The sequence below is a fragment of the Cololabis saira genome, chromosome 11 (assembly GCF_033807715.1).
Source record: "Cololabis saira isolate AMF1-May2022 chromosome 11, fColSai1.1, whole genome shotgun sequence".
NCBI lineage: Eukaryota > Metazoa > Chordata > Actinopteri > Beloniformes > Belonidae > Cololabis > Cololabis saira.
The window spans coordinates 4,065,931-4,091,057 of record NC_084597.1 but is presented as its reverse complement, the minus strand read 5'-3'; the positions used below and the strand labels follow the sequence as shown (position 1 = coordinate 4,091,057).

General features: G+C 40.4%; 1 protein-coding gene across 1 annotated transcript in view; it reads left to right on the top strand.

Annotated features, from left to right (window-relative positions):
* Positions 1-25,127, top strand: part of LOC133454849 (astrotactin-2-like) — a 108,020-nt gene that overhangs the window by 63,375 nt on the left and 19,518 nt on the right. The window contains exon 2 of the mRNA XM_061733572.1: positions 3,536-3,965. Coding sequence (XP_061589556.1) covers positions 3,536-3,965 — 430 coding nt within the window. The remainder of the gene's footprint in view (positions 1-3,535; positions 3,966-25,127) is intronic.

Sequence of the window (25,127 nt, the reverse complement as noted above, 5' to 3'; positions counted from 1 at the left end):
AATTATTTGGAGGAGGTAGAAGCATCAATGACTACGTTTACATGCAGTCAAAATTGGGGTTAAGGTCAATATTCCGGTTACTGAAACATTGGGAATAATCTGTTTCCATGCGTGAGCAAACAGGGTTATCCCTGTTTACATGGTGATTAATCATTTGGGATATCTGGATCAAACCAGCGACTAACGGAGAACGTCATGACGCAATTCCCTTCATTTCCATATAGTTCATAAAGTCATTGACCAGAGGTGGTGACCGTTTGAAAAAGCTCAACCAGAGAGAGACTTTCTGGATCCATCGTCTAGATGCCCTGAATGAGCCTGGCCTTAACGAATATATTGATTTCATTTGTTTCTTTTGAATCTTGGTGTACAGGTCTTTTTGGTTTATCCGTCTTTTGGTACATCTGACTGTATAAATGTAGCCTACTGCTTCCCTGTCATCGGTATAGTCTTGCTTGCTATGCAGCCTTTACTTTGTGGTCATGGCTACTGTAGTTGGCTTGTCATGTTCTTTCCTTTTGATTTTGGTTTCACATTGTGTAGTTTTTTTTTCTTTTTCACACCTGTCTTTACACAGGTTGTAGACTTGTTTTGCTCATATGTGCGGCGCTTTAACATGTTCAAACACATGTTAAAATCAGTTTTTACAGAACAATGTCATTGTTTTTAATCAAGTGTCATTCTTGTCATGAATTTTTTTAGCTTTCTGATCCTTGTATGTTTTATGTTTGTTTCTTGTTTTGATATTTTTTTATTTTTTGTAAAGTTACTTGTCCTTGTATGTATTTTCTTTTATATGAAACTGAATTTATTTTTCTGCTGCCGTCTTGACCAGGACTCCCTGGCAGAAGAGATATTGTATCTCAATGGGACTTTCCTGGATAAATAAAGGATAAATAAAAACATTTCTTAATGTACTATATGGATGTTTTATTCCAATGATTATTGGTTGTGATGAGTTTAACTCCCCTCATCCTAAAATGTTGCTATATGGTTCACTTGTGTTTTCGCCTTGTTACGAGAATAAAGTCGTAATATTAAATATATTATAAATATAACTTCACAAGATGCTCAATATTCCTAATTTTAACACAGGGAGAAGATGCTCTTCCTGTTAGAGTTCTCATAAATTACGACTTTATTCTCGTAATATTACGACTTTATTCTCGTAATATTATGACTTTATTCTCGTAATATTATGACTTTATTCTCGTAATATTACGACTTTATTCTCGTAATATTACCACTTTACTCTCGTAATGTTTTATTCCAATGATTATTGGTTGTGATGAGTTTAACTCCCCTCATCCTAAAATGTTGCTCTATGGTTCACCTGAGTTTTCACCATGATGAGTGATTGTTTTCACCTGTGCTCATCACCACACCTGTGGTTATTTATATGAGTTCCTTTCCTCTGTATTGCTTTGCCCTGATGAAGGCCAGAAACATGTTGGCAGCCCTCTTTTAATAAAGCTTTTTTACCTTTTTTTACCTTTTTATCCCCCTCGTCTCGAGTGCCTGGATCTTACGCTTCTATTTTCCCACATTGTCTCCGGGGTCCGATCCAAGAGCACCGTTTTACAGTGGTCGCACCCTAACGACCTGGTCCACTCTTTCTCTACACGTTCACTGTCGTGGAAGTGACAAAATCATAAAAGCTCCATGAAAAAACACTTCTGGATCATTTTGCTTCTCTCCTTCAATTGAAAGAGACGACTTTCAGGACTTAGAAAAACAAAAAAACAAAAAAAAAGAAAGACTTTTCTAGTCTTTAGGCTAGTTGGACTTACCTTAAAGAATGTTTAGTTGAGGATCACTATGCCGTCTGCTTGTTTTGGATGTTTGGTTACTAACTGGTTCTTACATGACTGAGATCTTTCATGGTAACAGTCGTAACTAACTGACATGTTATTTTTTTTTTTTTTCTTACTTTCATAACAAGGGGTGTCTTCAGTATTCACATTCATTACTCAGGTAGAAGTATAGATACTAGAGTTTAAAAATACTCCTGTAGAAGTTGAAGTATCAAAAAGTTTTTTTACTCAAGTAAAAGTATAAAAGTACTGGTTTCAAAACGACTTAAAGTATAAAAGTAAAAGTAATGTAAGGGGGAAAAAAGCCATTGAAAATGAATGTATCTTAGTATAATGTAAATATATTAAAGAAGCATATATGTGACTATTGAGCATTAACATGTGTTTCAGAGAGCAGGAGATATGATGACTAGTTGCCTATAAGTATTGTAATGGTGCAAAAAGTCAAACTTCATGTTCATGTTATCATTTATCCTAACCTTTATTGGAATGTACATCCAAGTTTAGTTGCAGGAATCTGAGGGAACGGATGTAAGAACAAAACTGGACAAGAACATCTGAAACTGTCATGGTCACAGTTTCATAGGTTTTTTTTACTGTCACTGACTCTCCTGTCATCTGGATCCTGCCGCCCTCATCAGCCTCATTCCCTTCACCTGTGCTTCCCCGGCCCAGCTCCACACCTGGTTTCCCTCATCAGTTTCCCCTTCATATACCGGCCCATTTCCTCATACCTGGGGCCAGTTTGTCGAGTGTAGATGCCTCGCTTTCCAGCCTTCATGTCCTGTTCTGTTTCTGCCTGTGACCCTGCCTGATTCTGGTTTATGGATTTTTGCCTGCCCCTTTTGGTTTTGTTTGCCTGATCTGCCTGACTACCCGGTTTGACCCCTGCCTGCCTTTGACAAAGATTAAAGCCTCTTGGACTCTGATTCTGCCTGGTGTTGTGCATTTGGGTTCTCTGTCCTGTCTGAACCGTGACAGAAACAACCACAACCAAATTCACTCTATCTGGATGGAGCAATTTAACTGGATAGTTTTTTTTAAAGCCGAAATGAAATAGAGTAACGAGGCTGTTTTTAAAATGTAAGGAGTAAAAAGTACAGATAATTGCGTGAAAATGTAAGGAGTAAAAGTAAAAAGTCGTCTGAAAAATAATTACTCCAGTGAAGTATAGATAACCAAAATTTCTACTTAAGTAAGGTAACGAAGTATTTGTACTTTGTTACTTGACACCTCTGTTCATAACACTGGTAGAAAATAGTTACGTGAAGTAGATACTTGTTCCACTTCACTGATATGTTTGGCATATTTGTTGTTTGGCACCAATATGTGGCTGATTTCTCAGCATGTTGATGATGAAGTCCTTTCCTCTTCTTGTAAGGTATTTTTTGACCGGGGAGATTTCCAGTAGTGGGTCATTTATCTGCCGGGCTTGACAGAACTCTGTCAGCAGCTCCGTGGTGCGCTGAGACCTTTTATATCAATTTGGTCGACCATTTTTAATGACGGCCAAATGGTGCTAATTGACATTCAGCATAATAGAAGTGACACCGAGGCAGTAATTGTGATTTGTAATGCATGAGGTGTCCTTGAATGTTTAAATACTGTGTTTTTGATGTCAAGTGAAATGATTATATAAGGTCTTTTTAAAACGGTCGTCCTTCACGGTCCATCTGCTCTCGTCCTCATCTTTATTTCTCTTCTTCTCCGCTCGTATCCAGGGTGGCCTCATCGCCCTTCTCCTGCTGATACTGCTCTTCACCCTGGTCCTCTACACCCGCCACCGGTGGTGCAAGCGCCGCCGGGTCCCCCAGAAGAGCGCCAGCACCGAGGCCACCCACGAGATCCACTACATCCCCTCGGTGCTGCTGGGCCCCCAGGGCCGGGACAGCTACCGCGGGTCCCGGGGCCCCCACCAGCACGGCAGCTCCGTCATCGGGATGCCCATCCGCGAGACCCCCATCCTGGACGACTACGACTCCGACGAGGAGGACGGGGGCGGACACTCGCACAACTCCACGCCCAGCCAGATCCACAACAAGATCAGCGACGGGAAGGTTCTGGACGATTACGGAGTCAACATCGTTATCGGAGGACACACGGACGTGCTGTGCAAGGAGGACGAAATCAAGCATAACTTTGACAAACGAGGTAAGTTCCCCCTATTCCCCTAGGGGGAAAAATAAATAAATAAATAAAAAATAATGATATATATATAAAATTTTTAAAATACTTAAAGGGAACCCTTTTTTTTTTTTTTTGCTTTTTTGTAGGTGTGCCGTCACCTTAATGTTTTTAGCTGCATTTTCATCTGTGTTTCTGGTGCGCCGCCACCTGTTTAGCTGTGTTTTCATTTGTTTCTGGGTGCGCCGTCACCTTTAATGTTTAGTTGTGTTTTTATCTGTGTTTCTGATGCGCTGACACCTTAATGTTTATGTTTGCATCTGTGTTTCTGTTGCGCATAATAATGTCACCATGTGTAGTGCGCTGTGCGCACGTTATCCAATTTGTCACTGCAAAGTTTTGTTTGAGGAAAAAAGATCTTTGAAATACTTATTGAACTCTGAATAGCCAACCAACCTATCCTCTCCCTAATGGATAGTGTAATATTCAGGCCTAGTGGGACCCTGAAATTAGCTGTATAGAGCAGTGGACGGACTGTTTCTGTGCCTACTACAAAATTGAATCCTGGCGGCGCCACTGTCCTAATGATTTATAAAGCATAGGACAGCGGTGGATGCTAATAATCTCCAAAATTATTGATATTGGAATACGTTTTATCACATAATAGCTTAAAGTGAACAGCTGCTGACAAAAACACGAGCTCTTGACAGCAAACGCTCTCCTCCTCTGTTTGCATTGAGACGCAGTTGCTGCACAGACACCAGGGATTTTGTCCCACTCTCGCCTCATCCCGTCTTTCTTGGTCTTCATTTGGCTCGTTTTGAGATATGTTTTCAGTGTTGTCCTCCTCCTTGACCTTGTGCTCGGGTTCAAATGTAAACGGCTGAACAGATGACATGTTTATCCTCTGGATTATCTGGTTGAACAGTCACAACAGTGTACGGGGCTAGCTGGTGCCACCGTCTGACGTCACTACCCAGAATGCATTGCGGTGTAAACAACAATGGCGACCTACGAGTTAAATTATATTTTCAAATTTTATAAAAACGAAGACATCAAAAAGGATTTTTATATCACATTGTTATAATTGATAGCAACATTTATCTTTTAAGACCTACATGTCTTAATAGCCAGTTCCCTTTGAAATGAGAGAGAGGGGAGCTTTCCTTTCACTGCCGTCCTACCTGTCTCTTGCTGGGGCTCCCAGTCGGGCAACTGGAGTGTGGTGGGCGCCTCCTGCTGGTGGGGCCTCCTGCTGGTGGGGGCCTCCTGCTGGTGGGGCCTCCTGCTGGTGGGGGCCTCCTGCTGGTGGGGGCCTCCTGCTGGTGGGGCCTCCTGCTCGCTTCCCTGACGCCCCGGTCCGACCTCACCCCTCATTGCAATACATAAATTACTAATTTTAATTCTAATAATTATTCTTGGCATTATCATGATGTATTGTTTCATAGTTTATTATTATATTAAGTTATGCAATCTCTTATGAAATCAGTTATGAAAACCTGACCGGGGGGTGCACGGGCGGGCGCGGCGGCAGGGTGGCACCATTCCCAGGTGTCTATGTCTTATGTTGTCAGTATGAATGGGAGGATGTTGGACCGTTTCCTCCTCCGTCTGGGGGCTCCGGCGGCGCCGGGGGCGCCCGTGCAGGTACGGTGGGGCCCTGGCCCGGCTCAGAGGGCCGGCCCCCGTCTACTGGATGGCCGGTGGGGGAACGCGGGTGTCTTACCAGGGCCGGCTTTGCTGGTCCTGCTTCCTGGCTTCGGCCTCCGCTCCCCCTCCTTCCCCCCCTACACGATTCATACACTCGCAGGCGGTGGGTTGCCTCCCTCCTACTTCTCCCCTCTGTGGGGTTGCTGGTGGCCTGGGTTCCGGGTTCTTCCGTGTCGGCCTCTGGTCTCGCGGGTGGCGGGGTTGCCCCCCCCCTCCCCCACTATAGATACACTTCAGGTGGAGCTTTGTTTGGATTATTACACACACACACACACACACACACACACACACACACACACACACACACACACACACACACACACATATAGCCACTCAGTGACATACATATACACACACATACACAGCCACACAAACATAAGAAAAAAAATTAAATATGAAATCTCATGGGATGTTAAACTATAGTATTATTATATTGTTATATATAATAGTATGGTGATATAATTTGGTTATATGTTATAATATTTTATAAAAATTTTGTTATATTAGGATATTACTATATTATTATTCTATATTATATCATGCTACACCACTCTATATGATAATTATCTATTTGTTTAACTTATTTACTCTCAAATTAATATTGTCAATTTATGTATCTACTTTCACCTAAGGAAAACGAGGAAAACAACAAAAATTCTGGTCATGTGACGATAACAATAATTAAATATATAACACAATATCGTAGAGGAATAAAAACCAGACTAAAATGGTCCTGGAAAATTCTGACTAAAATAAGACTAAAATGCTCAGACTTTTAGTCGACTGGAAATTGACACGACTAAAAGGAGAATGAACGTGACTAAAACTAATAAAAACTAAAATGATAGCGGGACATAGAGACTAGACTAAAACTAAAACTGAACCAGAAACAAGACTAGTGCCAAGTCCTCAGACGGCCCACACATGGCCAGATCTTTTTAGAGATATATCATTTTTGTTTTTACCTCAGGCCATCACTTTACGTCGTAACAGCAGAGATTCAGTATTCTGTGAGTCATAGTGAAAAGACTATTTCTTTGTGAAGCCGTGTGAGTGAAACCTAGGAAAGCTCATTTTTGTGCAGCCACTCACTGCTCCGACTGGATCGCCACGGATTTTGTGAGTCAAGTCATGTAGTTTCATGTTACGTGAAGGTCGAGTGGCAGGGAGCATCGGTGCGTTGGATGCTGAGGTGTGTGAGTGGGAGGCTGAACATACACTGCAGTCTGTGGCCGTCGCTTCAAGCAAAAAAAACACACATTTCAGACAAAACGTTCATAAAATATCAAACGTATAATGAAGATTTTGAGCAATATTTTTTATTTTTCTTTAAACTGAGGACTCAGACACATTTGTTCACATCCTATTCCTTGAACCTGGTGTTCCTCTGTCAAGTTGGGCCTTAATAATTGAAAGGTGCTGACTGAGTCGTAGGGCGTCGTGTTATTCACGCCGTATTGAATTTTGCATTAAGTTTGTGGAAGTGCCCCCCTGATCCCGTAGTAGTTATCACTCCTCACTACTATATTTATGCAAGCTTTTTCAGGCCAACCTGGGTACCGGAAATCTTCTGAAAACGTAGACATTTTCATTCAATCTCATTCTCATATTGTAATAGATGCCTGACGGGGAAAATAGGATGATAAATGTGACATATTTCCCTTTTTTATTTTCCCTAAAAAGAAGCAAGGGAAATATTCGGTTTTAAAAATACCCGGCTATTTCGGATGCATTTAATCAGAAAAAAGAGGAAGATAATAAGCTTGTTTTCTGTTTAGAAAGTAGACAGATTACAAGTACTCACCCATCTTTTAAGAGTTATTTTCGGAGTTTCTTTCAGGAGCGCACGGGCGGGTGCTGCAGTGAATAAAGGCGGATTTATGGTTCTGCGTAAAATCGATGGCGTAGGTTACGTGGCGCACGCAGCGTTCTGTGCGTCTCCGCGTACCCTACGCCGTAGGGTCTGCGTTGGTGTAACGCGGACCCATAAATCAGCCTTTTAAAAAGCGAGTTTCAGCTGTCAATCAAAAGAACGTGGGGGCCCTAACGGGTTCGTAATTATAAGGCTGTGACCCGTCATATTGGTGTGAATACACATTCACAACCTCTTCAGTGTCACAACTAACATTAAAGGTATTGTGACATGAAAAACAAATTTTTCTTGATTTTTTGTGTTTTGTTGGGTGTCTTGACATCAATTACACCCAAAAAACAACGAACTTTTAACATTCAGTGTATTGTGTGCTTTCTGGGATTTTCTGCATAACTGTGCAAAAACGGCTCATCTGGTTTGGTGGCGGGTCGTTACGTATAGACCCGCTAAATCACCGCCCCCTCCACCCAGCTCCCTGCCTCCTCTCCTCTCCAGCGCACCATAAAGGCTGATTTATGGTTCCGCGTTACACCGACGCAGAGCCTACGGCGCAGGGTTACGCGGCGACGCGCACCGTACGGTGAACCCTACGGCGTAGGCTCTGCGTCGATTTAACGCTGAACCATAAATCAGGCTTAACACGGAGCTGTTTAGAGCGTCTTTTGTTCTAATCACCGGAGGAAAACTGCTAAGAAGACCCGCGGCCACTGACTGGACTTAAGATAAGGGGACACTGCTGCTTGCATGCCTTTATTTTTATGATTGTTTGCTGTGGTTCGCCCTGCTGCTTTTCCGTGCTTCGCCTGTCGCTCCCGGCTTAACTCTCCGATGCCGATGTGAGCGTATGGCTGGAGGAGGAGGAGGTTTGGAGGAGGAGCGGAGCAATGATTGACAGGAAAGGGGAAAAGGAAGCGTTTTTCACGGCGCAAAAAAAAACTGTAATAAAAAGCCAGGAAAAGAGTACTAGAGTGAAGTTTTTCTTGTTACACTCTTTTAGACACATTTGAGGGATGTTGGCCAAGACTTTTAATAGTGTTAAAAGCATGTTAAAAATGATGTCACAATACCTTTAAGATCCATTATTTTTCCTATTGTTGAAATTCACCGCGCTCCCTCCCGCTACGTCACTTCCGGTTCAGCTTTTTCAGATGCGGAAGTAAAATACTCACAAAAACAACTCCGGAGGTCACTGTAGTATATATTTATGCGTATTTCAATGAAAATTCAGTTCCTACATTATTTTCCTACACATTGATTCACAGGGGTCTCCAACCTGCAATATGCTCTTTAATAATTGAAGGTGCTGACTGAGTCGTAGGGTGTCGTGTTATTCATGCCGTATTGAATTTTGCATTAAGTTTGTGGAAGTGCCCCCCCGATCCCGTAGTAGTTATCACTCCTCACTACTATATTTATGCAAGCTTTTTCAGGCCAACCTGGGTACCGGAAATCTTCTGAAAACGTAGACATTTTCATTCAATCTCATTCTCATATTGTAATAGATGCCTGATGGGGAAAATAGGAAGATAAATGTGACAAATTTCCCTCTTTATTTTCCCTAAAAAGAAGCAAAATGTTAGGATTAGGTATAAGGACAAAGGGGTCAACAGTCTAACCAAGAGAGGCTAAATGTAAGTCGGCGTTATGGAGTATAAAAAGTGACCATTATCCTCAAATTGTTGTGGAGCAGAAGCTTCTTCTTAATAACCAGAACGTGTGGCTTTAAAATCGGACATTTATTCTCCTCAAAAAACAAGATGCAGCTTACAAAAAACGGGAGAAAACCGATGTTTTTCCGACATCTTCAGCAGTCAGTTAGAGTCTAAAGCTAACGGTTAACACACGTTAGACCATTTCCTGTAGACTTCAAAATAAAAGCATTTCCATTTGAAACCGGAAATAGGGTATTTTCAGTACAATCCATTTAACGTTTATGTTCATGTTCACTTTACTGTAAATAGCTGTAAATAAACTGTAAATACTAAATGTAAATAAACTGTAAATAATGTAAATAGTGCATCTTACACATTTTAACTTTTAACAGCATTTTAACATTTAACAGCTTTAAGTAAACAGGAATTATCTGTTTAAATCCCTAATAATAAAACAATTTACAACACAAATTAAAGGAAAAGCCGGTAAATGGGATTAAACACGCAAGCTGTTAAATCAATCCATATAAGCAGAAGTAAATGTAGGTTTTCTGGGACTGACATTTGTAATTTCTACTGCAGCATATGTGAATAACGGCTCTTTGACTTAGGGGATGATGTTGATTACAGAAGAAATCACACATGCCAAAAGAATATAATTACATAGATTCTTTTTTGTATAAATTACATGTAAATATTAGATATTTATAAACATTTCCCTTTGTAATTTAATTCAATTCAAAATCTGACTCAATTCAAAGACTCAAAGAATTGACTGAATTCTGCTTTGGTGGAAAAAAGTAAAAAATTGTATAAAAATGATGGTATTTAAAACATATTCACTGATAACAGTCTTTTCAGGGAGTATAATATCTCACATTGATGCAGGAACAAGTTGCCCGTTTGCTGCTGGTTCTTTCAAATCAATACAACTCCTAACAATAAAAACATACTGTTGAAAACGAGTTCTTCAGCAGCAACTATTTCTTTTGATATCAACTTTCCTGAGACAAAACTACAGGGAGGAAACTCATGAACCAAATATCATGACTGACAAAATTCAGCATGTAGAGAAACAAACCAGAGTTATTACTTTTAATTAGCCAGCCGCTCATACTCCCTCTTTTTCTTTTCTTTAATCTTCCTTGATGCATTTCAGGAGAGCAAACTCATGACAGGGATCAATTATTCAGTTTCAGGGAATGGACGAGCATCTAGAAGTCCTGGGGCCACATCTACAGTCCTAACTATGTAAATCAGTGTGATTGGAGTAGAGTTGCTTGTTCTGCTAATGATCCATTAACATCAGACTGAGCTTTAAGTGTGAGCGAGGCCTCATTTAAATTCTAAGCAAGAGCTGTGCAAATTATCACGAGGTGACAAACAAGTACACCCGCTGATAATCAAAGGTGCTGCTTTTTTCAGGGAAACATATTATAGATTCTAATTAGTTCTTGTTCTATACTTTCATCGACTTTTTTATCTGATTAATTTCATTAAGTAAACTCATGAAAATCGAATCTTCAGTTTAACTGCAGTCAAACTTATTTATTTTTATTATTGTTCAAGGATGTGAACAGCAGACAAGTGCGTAACAAGGATAAAGTCATAAAAACAATTAAAATGTAATTTGTTCTCATCATTGTATGAAGCTTTTTATTTTTTTTACATATATATGAGGGCGATTGGAGGGGGGGGTGGCATCCGCTGCAAGTCTGAAATGAGAGAAACACAGGAAAACACACAATGGGCACTAGGGGTGGGTAAAAATATCGAAAAATGGGTGCATCGCAAGTCTCTGAATCGATTAACCTCCTGGCCAGTGGGGGCGCTGTGTGCAACATTTTCTTATGATTGGCGTTTTGTGGACGGTGGCTGCACGCGACCAAACAACAATAAAATGGCGACGATGGCAAGCGGAAAATCTTTCAGATCAGACGTTTGGACTCATTTTGAATTCCCATTTCAAGAAGGAACACGAGAAACGGAGAAAAGTAGGGAGGTGTGTAAAGCCCCTTTCACATAGAGCGCAAAACGCACATCGCCGCCGGCTTTCCCATTCATTGTGTATGTGCGAACCGCTCTGCAGCCGAGCTCAGCGACGCGCAAGAGGGCGCCTGCCTGCCCGAATTGAACATTTTTTAATTTCACCGTGCCGCGCTGTGACGACTAGGGATGGGAATTGATAAGATTTTTTCGATTCCGATTCCATTTTCGATTCTGCTTAACGATTCGATTCTTTATCGATTCTCTTATCGATTCTCATTTGGAAAAAAGGAGAAGAAACAATTTTAGTATCAACTTTGTTTTAATAAAACAAAGTTGATACTAAAATGTTTTCTTTGTTTCAATTTCTTTGTTTCTCTGATTTTTTTTGTTCAAAGATATAAAACTTTTATATCTTTGAACAAAAAAATATAAGTGAGGTCTTAAGACGGCCCCAGCCTTGGGCTCCTCGATGGTGCCAGGGGGTCCCCACAAAATGATTTGTAATATACAGTAAAATATGTATTTAATATAAAATAATAATAATAATAAAATAAATATTCTTCTGTAGAAATTAACTAAAAACAACAAATTACTTTGTAGCAATTGCACAAGAATGTCCAGTAACATGTTCAACACCACAAACTTAGTCACTGATAACATTCATCTATTCTGGCCTGATACTCTTCCCTGCCTTGATGAAAGGAGAATCTAGCGGTAGATGCTCTTTAACTTCTCCATAGATGAGCTGACGAGCTGCAACTGTGTCAGGAGCTCTGCTGTCCGCCGGAGCGCCCGGCTCTTCCGTGTGGCGCAGCTGTTCTAAAGCATGATTTATGGTTCCGCGTTAAATCGACGCAGAGTCTACGGCGTAGGGTTCGCCGTACGGTGCGTGTTGCCGCGTACCCTACGCCGTAGGTTCTGCGTTGGTGTAATGCGGAACCATAAATCATGCTTACCACACGCCGGCTGACTCCGCGCTCCCAGCGCATCAGCCAGACGAGTCCTAACAGTTTCCCCCCTTTGGTAAAATGTCCACATTGCAAGAATTGTCGCCCTGTTGTCATCCTTTTTGGTAAAATGTAACCAAACTTTCGAGCGTTTATGCCGCTTTGTCCCCGTTTTTTCCTGCTGGGCGCGAATGCGCACGTTGCGCAACGTGCTTGGTGATGTCATTCACGCCCACTGGAATCGATAAGGGAATCGTTTGCGAAAAAGGCAAACGATTCCAAGGAATTGAAACACTGGGAACCGGTTCTCAACAAGACCCGGTTCTCGATTCCCATCCCTAGTGACGACAACTCGGTGCGTCCAATAGGAGAGAAGGTGGTGGAGGCTCTGCACCGACTCTGCGCCCCACCCGGCGGTGGGCGCGGGGCAAACCCTGCTCTGTGTGAAAGCAGCTTAAGTTGTGCCAGGTGGAACTAAAATACAACATCAAAACGACAAACCTGCGGATCATGTTGACACAGAACTGTCATGTGTTTTTTTTTTTATGGTGCTGCTAAGTTTAATTGCTCAGTTCATTTCTATGTGAAGTAACATGCCACGTGTTATAGGCATGAAAATAAAAATAATGAAAAATTGCCAACAGGTATTTGTGTATTTCTACGTCTTACTGAATCGATATTGAAGCATTTAAATCAATATCGAATTGAATCGATATTGAATCGAAACCTTAAGAATCGAAATCAGATCGAATGGTGAGGTTCTTAACAATACCCAGCCCTAATGGGCACACAAGCCTTTGGAATCTGCAAGAGAGATAACAAACGGGAACAGGCAGAGACACAAACAGTAACCATTCCAGGTCTCTAAGGCCCCGTTTACACGGAGCAAAAACAGTGGCGTTTTCATGCGTTTTGGCCGTTTGTTTACACGAAAACGAAGCTCAAAGTCACCAAAAACGATCATTTCTGAAAACGCCGGCCAAAGTGGAGATTTTCAAAAACTCAGTTTTCACGTTTGCGTCTAAACAGAGGGAAACGGACATTTAGACTTCAGAAAGTCACATTATGAGACAGAAACGTCACCAGCGTCATGAGTGCAACCTGTGTTTACAATTTGTTTGGCCACCGTCAATATTTTCTTGTATTTTACCTGTTTTATAATAATAATAATAATGACTTGGATTTATATAGCGCCCTTCTAGGCACCCAGAACGCTTTACAGAAATCATTATTCATTCATACACATTCTCTCTGGTGGTGGTAAGCTACATTGTAGCCACAGCTGCCCTGGAGCAGACTGACGGAAGCGTGGCTGCCATATCGCGCCTAACGGCCCTCCGACCACCACCAACATTCATACACATTCAAACACATTCACACGAGGCAAGGTGGGTAAGATGTCTTGCCCAAGGACACTACGACAGCAAACTGGGACAGAGCGGGATTCGAACCGCCGACCTTCCGATCATTGGACGACCCGCTCTACCACCTGAGCTACTGCCGTTTATATTCTAACGTCACACTTAAAAGTAACTCCACTTCTCTTTCACTCCAAACGAAAGACTCTCGTTCCGTCTTGGAAGTAACTGGCAGTTAAGGCTGATTTATGGTTCCGCGTTACACCAACGCAGAGTTACGGCGTAGGGTACGCGCACCGTACGTAGGCTACGCCGTCGATTTAACGCGGAACCATATTATTCAGGCTTCACACGTGTCATTTGTTGACGTTTTTTTCCAGGATTCCGATTGGCTAGCATGACTTTATCTTCTCGTTACACTGCCCCCTGCAGGTTTGGATGCTCATAGCACCTTAACAGCTATTTATGCGGGTTCGTGTAAACGAGGATATTTTTCAAACCGTAGAGGGGGAAATATCCGTTTTTTGTAAATACCCGGCTATGTGTAAACGTGGCCTAAAACTATATCAGGACTAGGCTACTGTGATTATCTGTCACAACCCCCCCACCTGAGAGACCAGAAGCAGAAACCCTAGCGTCTCTGATATCATTGTTGATGTCTTCTCTCCACAGCATTGTGTTTTTACACACTGACTGCATTTTGAGTTTTTGTGAAGTTAAAAACTAAACTGAAATGTGTTGCTGCTCGTCTAAAGCTGTATGTACCGAACTTTAAGGCTTAGCAGGCAGACGTTGCTCCCATTATTAGCTATAAATAGACATGCAACAGGGCCAACCACAAAAAAGTGACTTTATCCGCCGCCCTCAAGGACAAACTCACTCTTTTTAGTCCCAAGAGGTGGCTTTTTTTTTCTATGCCAAAAAAAGGATTTGAAGGAGGCAGGTAATTACTATCAGATAAAGAGGGGAAGGACGAATGATCTTATCCATTATAAGACATTTGCTGGTCCCACATTAAAAAAAAAAATCAATCTTCTTAAAGTCGCATGGAAGTTGCTTTCGTAACAAACAAAACCACAACCGTAGCCACGGGTCAAGCTCTCATAAACCGTCTTTACGAGACTTAGATAGCTGATCAGTGGTGCTCTGTCCGTTAGTTAAAGTTATTATTCAGACCCTTCACATACTGTAGGCGCTGCGTTTGAATGTTGATCGCTGTGACTTAAGGGTAGAGAGCTTGAACATTCAAGCAGAGAAAAGATTAATAAGCACGGCAACTCCATAGTTAAACCCTACATAATTTATACTGCATTTGTATCTTTACAGGGCGTACGGAAGAGTATTAGGGCCAGGCAGGAGAAAAATAAAAATTATATTTTAGAGGAGGAAGATTTTTTTTTCATTATGCACTTCGAGAAAAAAGTCGAAATGTCGAGAAAAAGTCGAAATGTTGAGGAAAAAAAACGAAATGTTGAGAAAAAAAGTCGAAATGTTGAGAAAAAAGTCAAAATGTTGAGAAAAAAGTCGAAATGTCAAGAAAAAAGTCTCAAATGTTGAGAAAAATTTCGACTTTTTTCTCGAAATTGTATTTCAACATTAATCTTGACATTTCGACTTTTTTTCTCGACATTTCGTCTTTTTTCTCAAAGTGCACAATAAAAAAAAATCTTCCACTCTCAAATTTTTTTTCTCTTGCCTGGCCCTAATACTCTTCCGTAAAGGGCGTCTACAGGTTTGACCAAGTTACATTTCAGACTTTTTAATATCATTTTCAAACTAAATTTAAGACCAAAAAGACAGTCACACACTTTGAACCCATATTTTCTTGCTTTGTCTCGAGACTACGACTAACAAATCCAGCGCTGGGGTCAAGGTTGCCAGATCTGACAGGTTCCAGTCCAAACCTGATGATAAAACCCACTGAAATAATGAAAAACCAGCCCAGATCATACATTGTCTATGATAAAACAGTAAATTATTAAATGTGTAATACATTTCAAGTGTTAAGCAAGTTAAGCTTCACAATATCACTGAATATCCCCCCAAAAAAGTTTGAGTAGATTAAACCAAATAAAATATCAGTGAGTTTTTTGTGCAAGTTTCTACTTTTGTCTGCCATAATGGAAACTTTTTTGTTAATTTCTCCTAAATATTTAGTAAAAACCAGGAAAAGCTACGGTGGCCGAGACCCGCCATTGCGGAAATGTAAATAAACGCTGACGATAAAAACAAACGCCATTGCAAATAAAAGAAACGCTGCAAATATAGAGAAACGCCGCTGCAAAAAAAAAAAAACGACGCAAATAAAAATGCCTCAACGGAAGTGAATTACCGGGGACTATTTTTGCTGATGCACCAGTGTTTTTTACGTGAGAGGAGAAGAAGACGACGAAAGTGAAAAGGAAGAAATAAGAAGAACAACGAACGAGAAAATAAGTGAAAAGGTTAGTGTTCAACGTCGCTACGTGTCATTTTTAATGTGCAACACCGGTGCATCAGCAAAAATAGTCCCTGGTAATTCACTTCCGTTGTGGCTTTTCTATTTGCGTCGTTTTTTTATTTTATTTTCAGCGTTTCTTTTATTTGCAGCGGCGTTTCTTTTTGTTTGCAGCGTTTATTTTATTTTCTAAGCGTTTATTTTATTTGCAGCGGCGTTTGTTTCTGTTTGCAGCGTTACTTTTATTTTCAGCAATGGCGGGTCTCGGCCACCGTAAAAAGCAGCCCAAATTTTATCAACCAGTCCTTTATTTTTCAGCCCAATTGGGCTGAAACCTGCTCAACTTTGCAACCCTGACTAAGGCGTCTAAGAACTGGTAAACAGGTTTATTTCACCTCAAAACTATTAAATACGCTTTTCCTTTTCAAAGTGTAAGAAAACTTTTTAATGTTGACCAGATAAATTCCCTCTTAAATTAAGATTCTAAAATTTAAGACCCTTGGACTGAGATTTAAGACAAATTAAGATATTTAAAAGGCCTCATTTAAGGAAAATTGAATAAAAGACTTTTTAAGACCTTTTAAGGACCCGCAGCTGTAACTAAAGCGGAGGCTACGTCCATCTCTGTCCAAAGCCATCATCGCAAAGATAATAATTAACATGGAAGCTGAATTTGGATCTTTAAGGAAGTTGAAGGTTTTGCCAGTTTGCCAATTGAATTGTTGCAGGACATGATTTGAAGAAGTCGCCCCATCTTTTTCTTTCTTAAGGCTATGTACACACGTAGCCGGGTATTTTTAAAACCGAATATTTCCCCCCTCCGTTTATAAAATAATTTGTATCCACATTACATCGTTTTTTTTAAAAAAACCTTCAACACATAACCGAAGATCTGCGTTTTCGACCACATTCATAAGCATTCTAAACCTGTAGATCATCTGTTCTTCCGTCTTCGGGCCTCCGCGGCGCAGCTTCCCTGGGAGCCGCGTCTCCTTCTCGGTAACGAGTCCGGAGCTGCCGCGTTATATCGACGCAGCCCTACGCCGTACCCTACGGCGTAGGGCTGCGCGTCGCTGCGTACCCTACGTAGAGGTGGGTGCAATTCATCGATGGGTCGATGCATCGCGATGCGTCACGTGACGATTTGGAATCAATTGATTACATTTTTTTTTTTTTTTTTATTATCCTATCCAGGTTCCAGACTGAATAAGCTGCTGAATCATTTCATTTTCAAGAATGCACATTTCTTATTGTTCACTTGAAATATGGCAGATATGTTTACACTAAGTTCATATCTGGTTTACTTGAATTAATGAACTCATTAAATCCAGGGCTTGACCGTTTTCAGTGTTTTCCACCAATAGAGGGCGCTCTCATGCAAGTGCAGCTTTCCCTGGTCAAAGTTAAGGAAGTCAAAGAGCAAATGTTTACATAGTCATAAAATACATTATTTTGTGTCTTTGAAAAATACATGTCAAATGTTCAAAAAACCTTGTTATTTACTTAATGAGTGTTGTTAGAGGAACTGAGTTAATTGATTGGCTATTTATTTACAAATGTAGCCACAGATGAAGACAAAATCAATCTTGTATGGAAAAAAGCATTAAAAATCACAATAATCGAAGAATCAAAGCTCCAATAATCAAAATCGAATCGTGAGGTACCCTTGTTTGCACACCCCTAACCCTACGGCGTAGGCTCTGTGTTGGTGTAACGCAGTAAACGGTGGTCAAGAGCAGAGACCATTTATTTAATAAATAGCTTGGAGAACAGATGCTGGATCATCTGTAGTTCTGTAGTAAACAAGGTCGCATGTTAGACGTCAGAGCAGATTTGTTGTTGTTTTGGAGCATAATGTGAACTGCGGTTGTCTCCGTCTACACGCATCTACATAAACAGAGTTTTCAAAAATGTTCACTTTGCCCAGGGTTTTCGTTTATTTGCGTTTTCATCGGATGACAGGTCCAAACATAGGAAAATATCTTTGGTTTAGCAGATACCGGCTACGTGTGGACGGGGCCTAAGTCCACAACATTTTTGGCCAAATCTCCCGTATTTGATTCATGCAGGAAGAAAAACACAGCAGTTGTTTTTCCTCAACACAACTTTCATCAATATGTAATTGTAGGAGAAATACTATATCGCTCGCAGCATATTAAATTAACTGGGTCATTTCCGGGGTGTGATGAAAGATCTTGGGGTGTGATAAATTGGCACGCTATCTTAATTATATTTGCATAATATTTTCTGCTGCCTCATTTCCGTTTCTCGCTTGTGCAGAACATTTCAGTGTCTGGATTTCTTTGCTCTACATATTTGTTATTTGTCACAAATACAAGTTGTGAATAGTTTCACTACTAAGATGGCCAGTTGTTGTCTCACTGTGTAAAAACACAGAGGTGTCATAAAATGGCATCATTAATCATCAAGACAATCGTGATATGGCAATTAAGCATATCCATAGTCAATTATGTTGTCATTATAATGTGATTTTATGATCATCAAATTAATTTCCATTAATATGAAAGAGACATTGAAATATTAGAGGAACTGGATCGACCTGATAAAAAATAAGTCTACTGTTTATCGGATTCCTGTCTTAATTGTTATTTACTGTCTCTCTGAGACAAAAGAGCAATTTACTTGTTTTTCCTTTTTGTGTCCTGCTTCTCAATTTTCCTAATAGCTTACAATGAATATGTGATGGAGCGGTCCATAAAATCAAACGCAGCAATGAAAACTAGAGGTACATAATAACGACGGATTTTCGCTGATTGACCCTTTGTCAGCCTTCTGATTGGTCCCTGACTGACCAATCAGAAACAGCATCCTGTGTTGCTGCATCCGGTTTATCCGGTTGGACCAAACAGCCGTCATAACTGGATTATTTTATAAACTTATATAATAAGTCTACTGTTTATCGGATTCCTGTCTTAATCGTTATTTACTGTCTCACTGAGACAAAAGAGCAGTGGCGTCAATTCAGTCAAAGCTAAGGTACGGCAAGGTTACGAGTCTCAGAACTTAACTACAGTATCAATCAACACGTCCAGTATACTCATCACAGTAGTCTGCTATGTAGCTTATATGTGTGGTCAAGAAAATTTGAACTTTTTTTCAAATGCAGCCTCACTCACATCCTGCTAACTATGAACACTACACTTAAGGCTGATTTATGGTTCCGCGTTACACCAACGCAGAGCCACGTCGTCGGGAACGCGTCGCCACGTACCCTACGCCGTAGATTTAACGCAGAACAATTATTCAGGCTTTACGTGCTGATTACGCAATACACATCCGTTTCAACACCGACAGCAAGCGGCAGAGTTAGAGAGCAGAAAAAGCGTATCTGACAAACGCCATTTAACTCATTCTTTTTCACTTCATCCACTATGTCAGTGAAACAATATCACGATCCCAGTTTAACTTAAAACAGTTAAAGTCCAAATGCAAAAAGGAGAGGGAGGGAGCAGAAGAGAGAAAGAGAGTAAAAAAAGTCAAATATTTCCCTTAAACAGATTTATAAGAGGGTAGGGTGATTTGATATCTTACCTTAAGGTTTCTGCTTCTGGTCTCTCAGGTAGGGTGGTTGTGACAGATAATCGCAGTAGCCTAGTCCTGAGGGGTATTCCAGGAAGCAGGTTTTGTGAAAACTCAGAGTTTGTGAAGCCTGAGATGAGGGAAATCCAGAGTTTTCAGTTCCAGAAAGCGATTTAACTCCAACTCTGAGTCAGTTACTACGGCAACTGAGCCTGTGAACCTAACCTGCTCACTAGCAGGTTTTCTTCAATAAAGCCTGAGTTTCTCTCCGTCTCCTCCCTCAGTGGCGTCAATTCAGCCAATAGGCCTTTACGCAATACACAACCGTTTTCTGCACCTAACTGTATCTAACAAACGCAACGTATTTTATTCACTATGTCAGTGCAACAATATCACAGGGACATCCCAGTTTTACTTCAAACAGTTAAAGTCCAAATGCAAAAAGGAGAGGGAGGGAGCAGAAGAGAGAAAGAGAGTAAAAAAAGTCAAATATTTCCCTTAAACAGATTTATAAGAGGGTAGGGTGATTTGATATCTTACCTTTAAGATGAACTGGCATAATTACTCCATCAGTGGCTACAGCCTCGTTAATAGCCTGACTGGGACAACATTGGACCATCACTTGCCTTCTTTCTTTGAAAAACAATTGCGGTGTTGCCTGCTTTATTTTCATTTGTGTAAGTTTGTAGGTTTTGTAAGTTTGTAAGTTAGTAACACTGCAAAGAGCGCTAAAAACCAGATTGATAGCGACCACTGTCGTGAGGGACGCTGGGACATCACATTTCAAGATATGAGGGGGGTACAAGTGTTGGGAAAGATAATACCTAGTGAAAACGATCATGTTGTTCTGACTTGCATTTGTAGTTATTTTATAGTTAGTAAATAATAGAATAATCAATACAAATAGACACAGAGTAATTCCATAAATGTATTTAAAAAACAAACATTTACATTTTCCCCTGAAGCCGAGGTGTGGTGGCTGCCATCCCTTGCCATACCCAATTGACGCCCCTGCAAAAGAGCAAGAAGCTCTCCTTATGAAGTCTTATGTGAGAGCTTTTCCTCTGGAAAAGACAATGCTGCTTCAAGGACTTGGAGAGCATTTTGAAATGGGTAAGAAAAGTGATCCAAAACACTTTTTCTCCTCCTCATCTGCTAGATTCAGATCCCTTGAACATCCGTCAGCCAGTTCTCCAAAATGTTGTGTTCATGACGGAAATGCAGTTGATGTTGATGTCTGTTTGTTTGAGTTTGGCATCAGAAATGTTCTGGAAATCTGGATTAAAGTGAATCAGAAGAAGGTTAAATTGTCCTGTGACTCTGTATTGAAAAAAAAACAAAAAAAAAAAGGGTTAGAAATTGGTCTCCATAGACGGTGTAACTGGAAATAAATAGGCGGCGGCAGGCTAGGAATCACTTACCCTACCTTTAATGGCCTTCTTGATGCCCAGCGAGATGAGAACTGGCATGAAAAAAACAATCCATGTAAGTTTCCAAAACAAATAAAGTGATTAATAAAGCATTGTGTTCTAGTAAGAACCACATTTATGTGACAGTAAATTAAACATAGCTTAAAGCAATACATTTTTCTTTTTGATAAAGAAATCGAGGTTTCTGAAGCCACTGTTGAATTTCTCGAGCACATGTTTTTAGGAATATGGCCTCAGGCTGCGTTTCAGACGCGTTTAATAAAACAGCAAAGATGCCCTTGAACATGAGAAAGAATGGGGATAGGTATCATAGATTTTCATGTATGATACTGAAATATATATTAGCTTTAATAAAAACATGCTTTTTTTAGCCTTCATTTGGCCTGGCAGTTTCAGTCTACCACCCGCACCAAGTGCTTTATGGAACTTGCCGTGAATCTCATTGACATCCGACGCCCGGCCACTGCAAAACTGCTGGTTTACCTTCGTAACCTCACCCTCACAGGTAGGCGACTATCCACTGAACCTCCTGGCCTCTGCTTTATTACAAAATAACTTTTATTTGGGTTGAGACCATCCTTGAATTACTCCTCTCACTGCTGGACTGTATCCTCAGTTGAGCTCGGCAGCAGTGGCAAACAGAGCTGGCGGCAGGCCCGGGTCTACGAGGGTGCATCAGCATTGCACCCTCAGTTTATGTGTTTGCTTAGTTGAAAAGAAAACTGACAAATGCGCGCGCGTCAGCCTGATTTATGGTTCCGCGTTAAATCGACGGTGCACCCTACGGCGTAGGATACGTGGCGACGCGCACCGTACGTTCGCGTCCCCACGTATCCTACGCCGTAAGCTCTGCGTTGGTGCAACGCGGAACCATAAATCAGCCAGTGTCCGTCACTCATCTGCTTCCAGCAGTTTCCTGCACCAGCAAGACGCTGCTCTCTCTCTGCTGCTCCGTTAACACAAAGTAACGATGGATATTCGGAAGTGGTTCAAGCACAACCACGCAAGGAAGTTTACAGGACTGTCTCAGAATATTAGAATATTGTGATAAAGTCCTTTATTTTTCTGTAATGCAATTAAAAAAAAAAAAAATGTCATACATTCTGGATTCATTACAAATCAACTGAAATATTGCAAGCCTTTTATTATTTTAATATTGCTGATTATGGTTTACAGTTTAAGATTAAGATTCCCAGAATATTCTAATTTTTTGAGATAGGATATTTGAGTTTTCTTAAGCTGTTAGCCATGATCAGCAATATTAAAATAATAAAAGGCTTGAAATATTTCAGTTGATTTGTAATGAATCCAGAATGTATTACATTTTTGCATTACAGAAAATAAAGGACTTTTTCACAATATTCTAATTTTCTGAGACAGTCCTGTATATTTATGGTTACATTTATTTTTGTTATGTTTTATTTTCTGTTGCTAGATTGTCTGATGGGTGAGGTAGTCCAGACTAAATGTAGCATGTTCTTTGTTCTGCAGCAATATTGCTGCAAAAATGCACTTGAAATACACTTCAAATATTCTTGTTTTGCTATTATTCCGCTTGAAATTATGGGAAAATGCAAAATTTAGTGTTGAATAACTCTGATCTGAAATGCACCCCTAGTCATCATTTTCTAGAACCGGCCCTGGCTGGCGGAGCAGTTTAGTTCAGAATTACGCAGTGGCACATTTCACACTTAGGCCTTCAGTGATGTCCAACTTAGTCAATAAATACCTTTCATTATGCAGCATTTACACCAGCAGGACTGGAGAGAAGTTAGAATCACACTTAAGCACTAAGAGGCATCGCATCACCTCAGTTGAGTACAAAATGGACTGTTATCCAGCGCATTTAAAAAATCAACAAACCTGCATCAGCAATTAAAACATATCAAAATAAAAGGGTCTTTAAAATTATCTTTCCAAAAAGTTTTATTAAATGAGTCCCAAGGAATATACAGATTTCATTGTCAGCCTTGACTGACCAATCAGAAACATCATCCTCCGTTGCTGCATCCGGTTTATCCGGTTGGGCCAAACAGCCGTTTCTCTCATTCACATCAATGGAAAAAGTTTTTACTTGCCTTGTTTCAACATTTAAATCACTGGATTATTTTATAAACTTTCTATTAGTAAAAGGAACACTTGTAGTGTCGTGAGGGTGCAGCGTATTTTTATCCCCAAACTGGCAGAAATCTGATCTGTACTTCCAAAACAAAGTCGGCTCGGCAGCAGCTACAACCCATAGCTACAACCAGGAAAGCTTTTATTTATTTATCTTAAAATGGTTAAGCAGTGTGTAAAAGTTGCAAAAGTGACACTCGCTAGCCAGTAAGAATCACAGGAATACATTTCATCCCAAAACCAACGGTAAATTACGATAAAGGCAAGGCAGGCAAGGCAAGTTTATTTATATAGCACAATTCAACCCAAGGTAATTCAAAGTGCTTTACATCAACATTAAAAGCGGCAAGATACAATTAAACAGTAAATAACAAATAAAATTAAAGCTGGAAGCAGCAATGAACGGGCCCTCGCACCCTTGTGCACGTTCAGGCATTTAGCGGATGAAACCACCCACGACTCTCTGTATCAAACCATTCAAAAGTTATGGCAGAAAATAGGAACTATCAGATATAGACCAATCAGACGAAGGGGGGCATGCTTTTTGGCGTTTAGCGTCGCCACGGTAACGCTTTTGAATGAGAAAAGTAACACACCTGGGTGCACGTTAAAGTTCGGGCGAAGAAACGGCTGAAGAAATTGCATAAATTGCGCCAAAATTACACGATTAATTCAAAATGGCCGACTTCCTGTTCGGTTTCAGCCATGGCGCCAAGAGACTTTTCTTTAAGTTGTGTACTGATACAGGTGTGTACCGATTTTCGTGCATATACGTCAAACCGTATTGTGGGGCTTGAGGCACAAAGTTTTCTAGGGGGCGCTGTTGAGCCGTTAGGCCACGACCATTAATGTAAACCATTAAATATCACATTTTTGGCCAGAAAATGGAAATGAGGGCAAAAAGGCCCTCATTTCGTCGGAAAAATAAAAATAAATACGAGAAAGAAAAAAAAAAACCTTCCACCTTGCTATCAGCTAAACCCATCAAAAGATCTTGGAAAGTAAATTAAAGTAAATTAAAAATGTATTTAACCTTTATCATAATTATGATCAGGATTTACGGTTGTTTTGGTTTTACGGCCAGCAGAGACCGCCCACCACTGGTTTTACGCGTACTGTGCCAAATCATAATGTAAGTCACTATTTGGGTGTGTTTTTCACAACTGTCAGTACAGTTTCATCATTTTCAGATACCTATATTCCTCTTTGGCTGATTTTATATACCGTCCATTAGGAATGGGTGATATTTTACCGTTCATGATAAACCGTCAAAAAAATTCCTCACGGTAAGAATTTGTATCTCACGGTAAAAATGATAAATTCCCGTTGATGACGTTTTTGTGTAAAACTGATTTATGGAAGGAAGGAAGGAAGGAAGGAAGGAAGGAAGGAAGGAAGGAAGGAAGGAAGGAAGGAAGGAAGGAAGGAAGGAAGGAAGGAAGGAAGGAAGGAAGGAAGGAAGGAAGGAAGGAAGGAAGGAAGGAAGGAAGGAAGGAAGGAAGGAAGGAAGGAAGGAAGGAAGGAAGGAAGGAAGGAAGGAAGGAAGGAAGGGAGAAAACAAGGAAGGAAGGGAGAAAACAAGGAAGGAAGGGAGAAAACAAGGAAGGAAGGGAGAAAAGAGATAGGGAAGAAGGAAGGAGAGAGCAGGAGGAAGGAAGGAAGGGAGGGAGGGCGAAAACAAGGAAAGGAGGAAGCAAGGGAGAAAAGAGGAAGGAAGGAAGGAAGGAAGGAGGAAGGAGCCAGAAAGAAAGAAAGAAAGAAAGAAAGAAAGAAAGAAAGAAAGAAAGAAAGAAAGAAAGAAAGAAAGAAAGAAAGAAAGAAAGAAAGAAAGAAAGAAAGAAAGAAAGAAAGAAAGAAAGAAGGATAAATTCCCATTGATGACATTTTTGTGTAACAAACATGGAGGATCTGAGAGTGAGATAGATTTATAGTTACAAAGATGGAGTTGAATTGGTATTTTTTTTATCCTCATTTTTATCGTTATCAGGATAAATGCCAGAAATTATCGTGATACATTTTTTAGTCCATACCGCCCATCCCTAGTCCATATGGTATTGTAGATGGTCCCAGGTGTTTCTCTCCAGAAATAGCACATCACTACTCATCAAAAATGTACACACAGAATCGTGTATCCA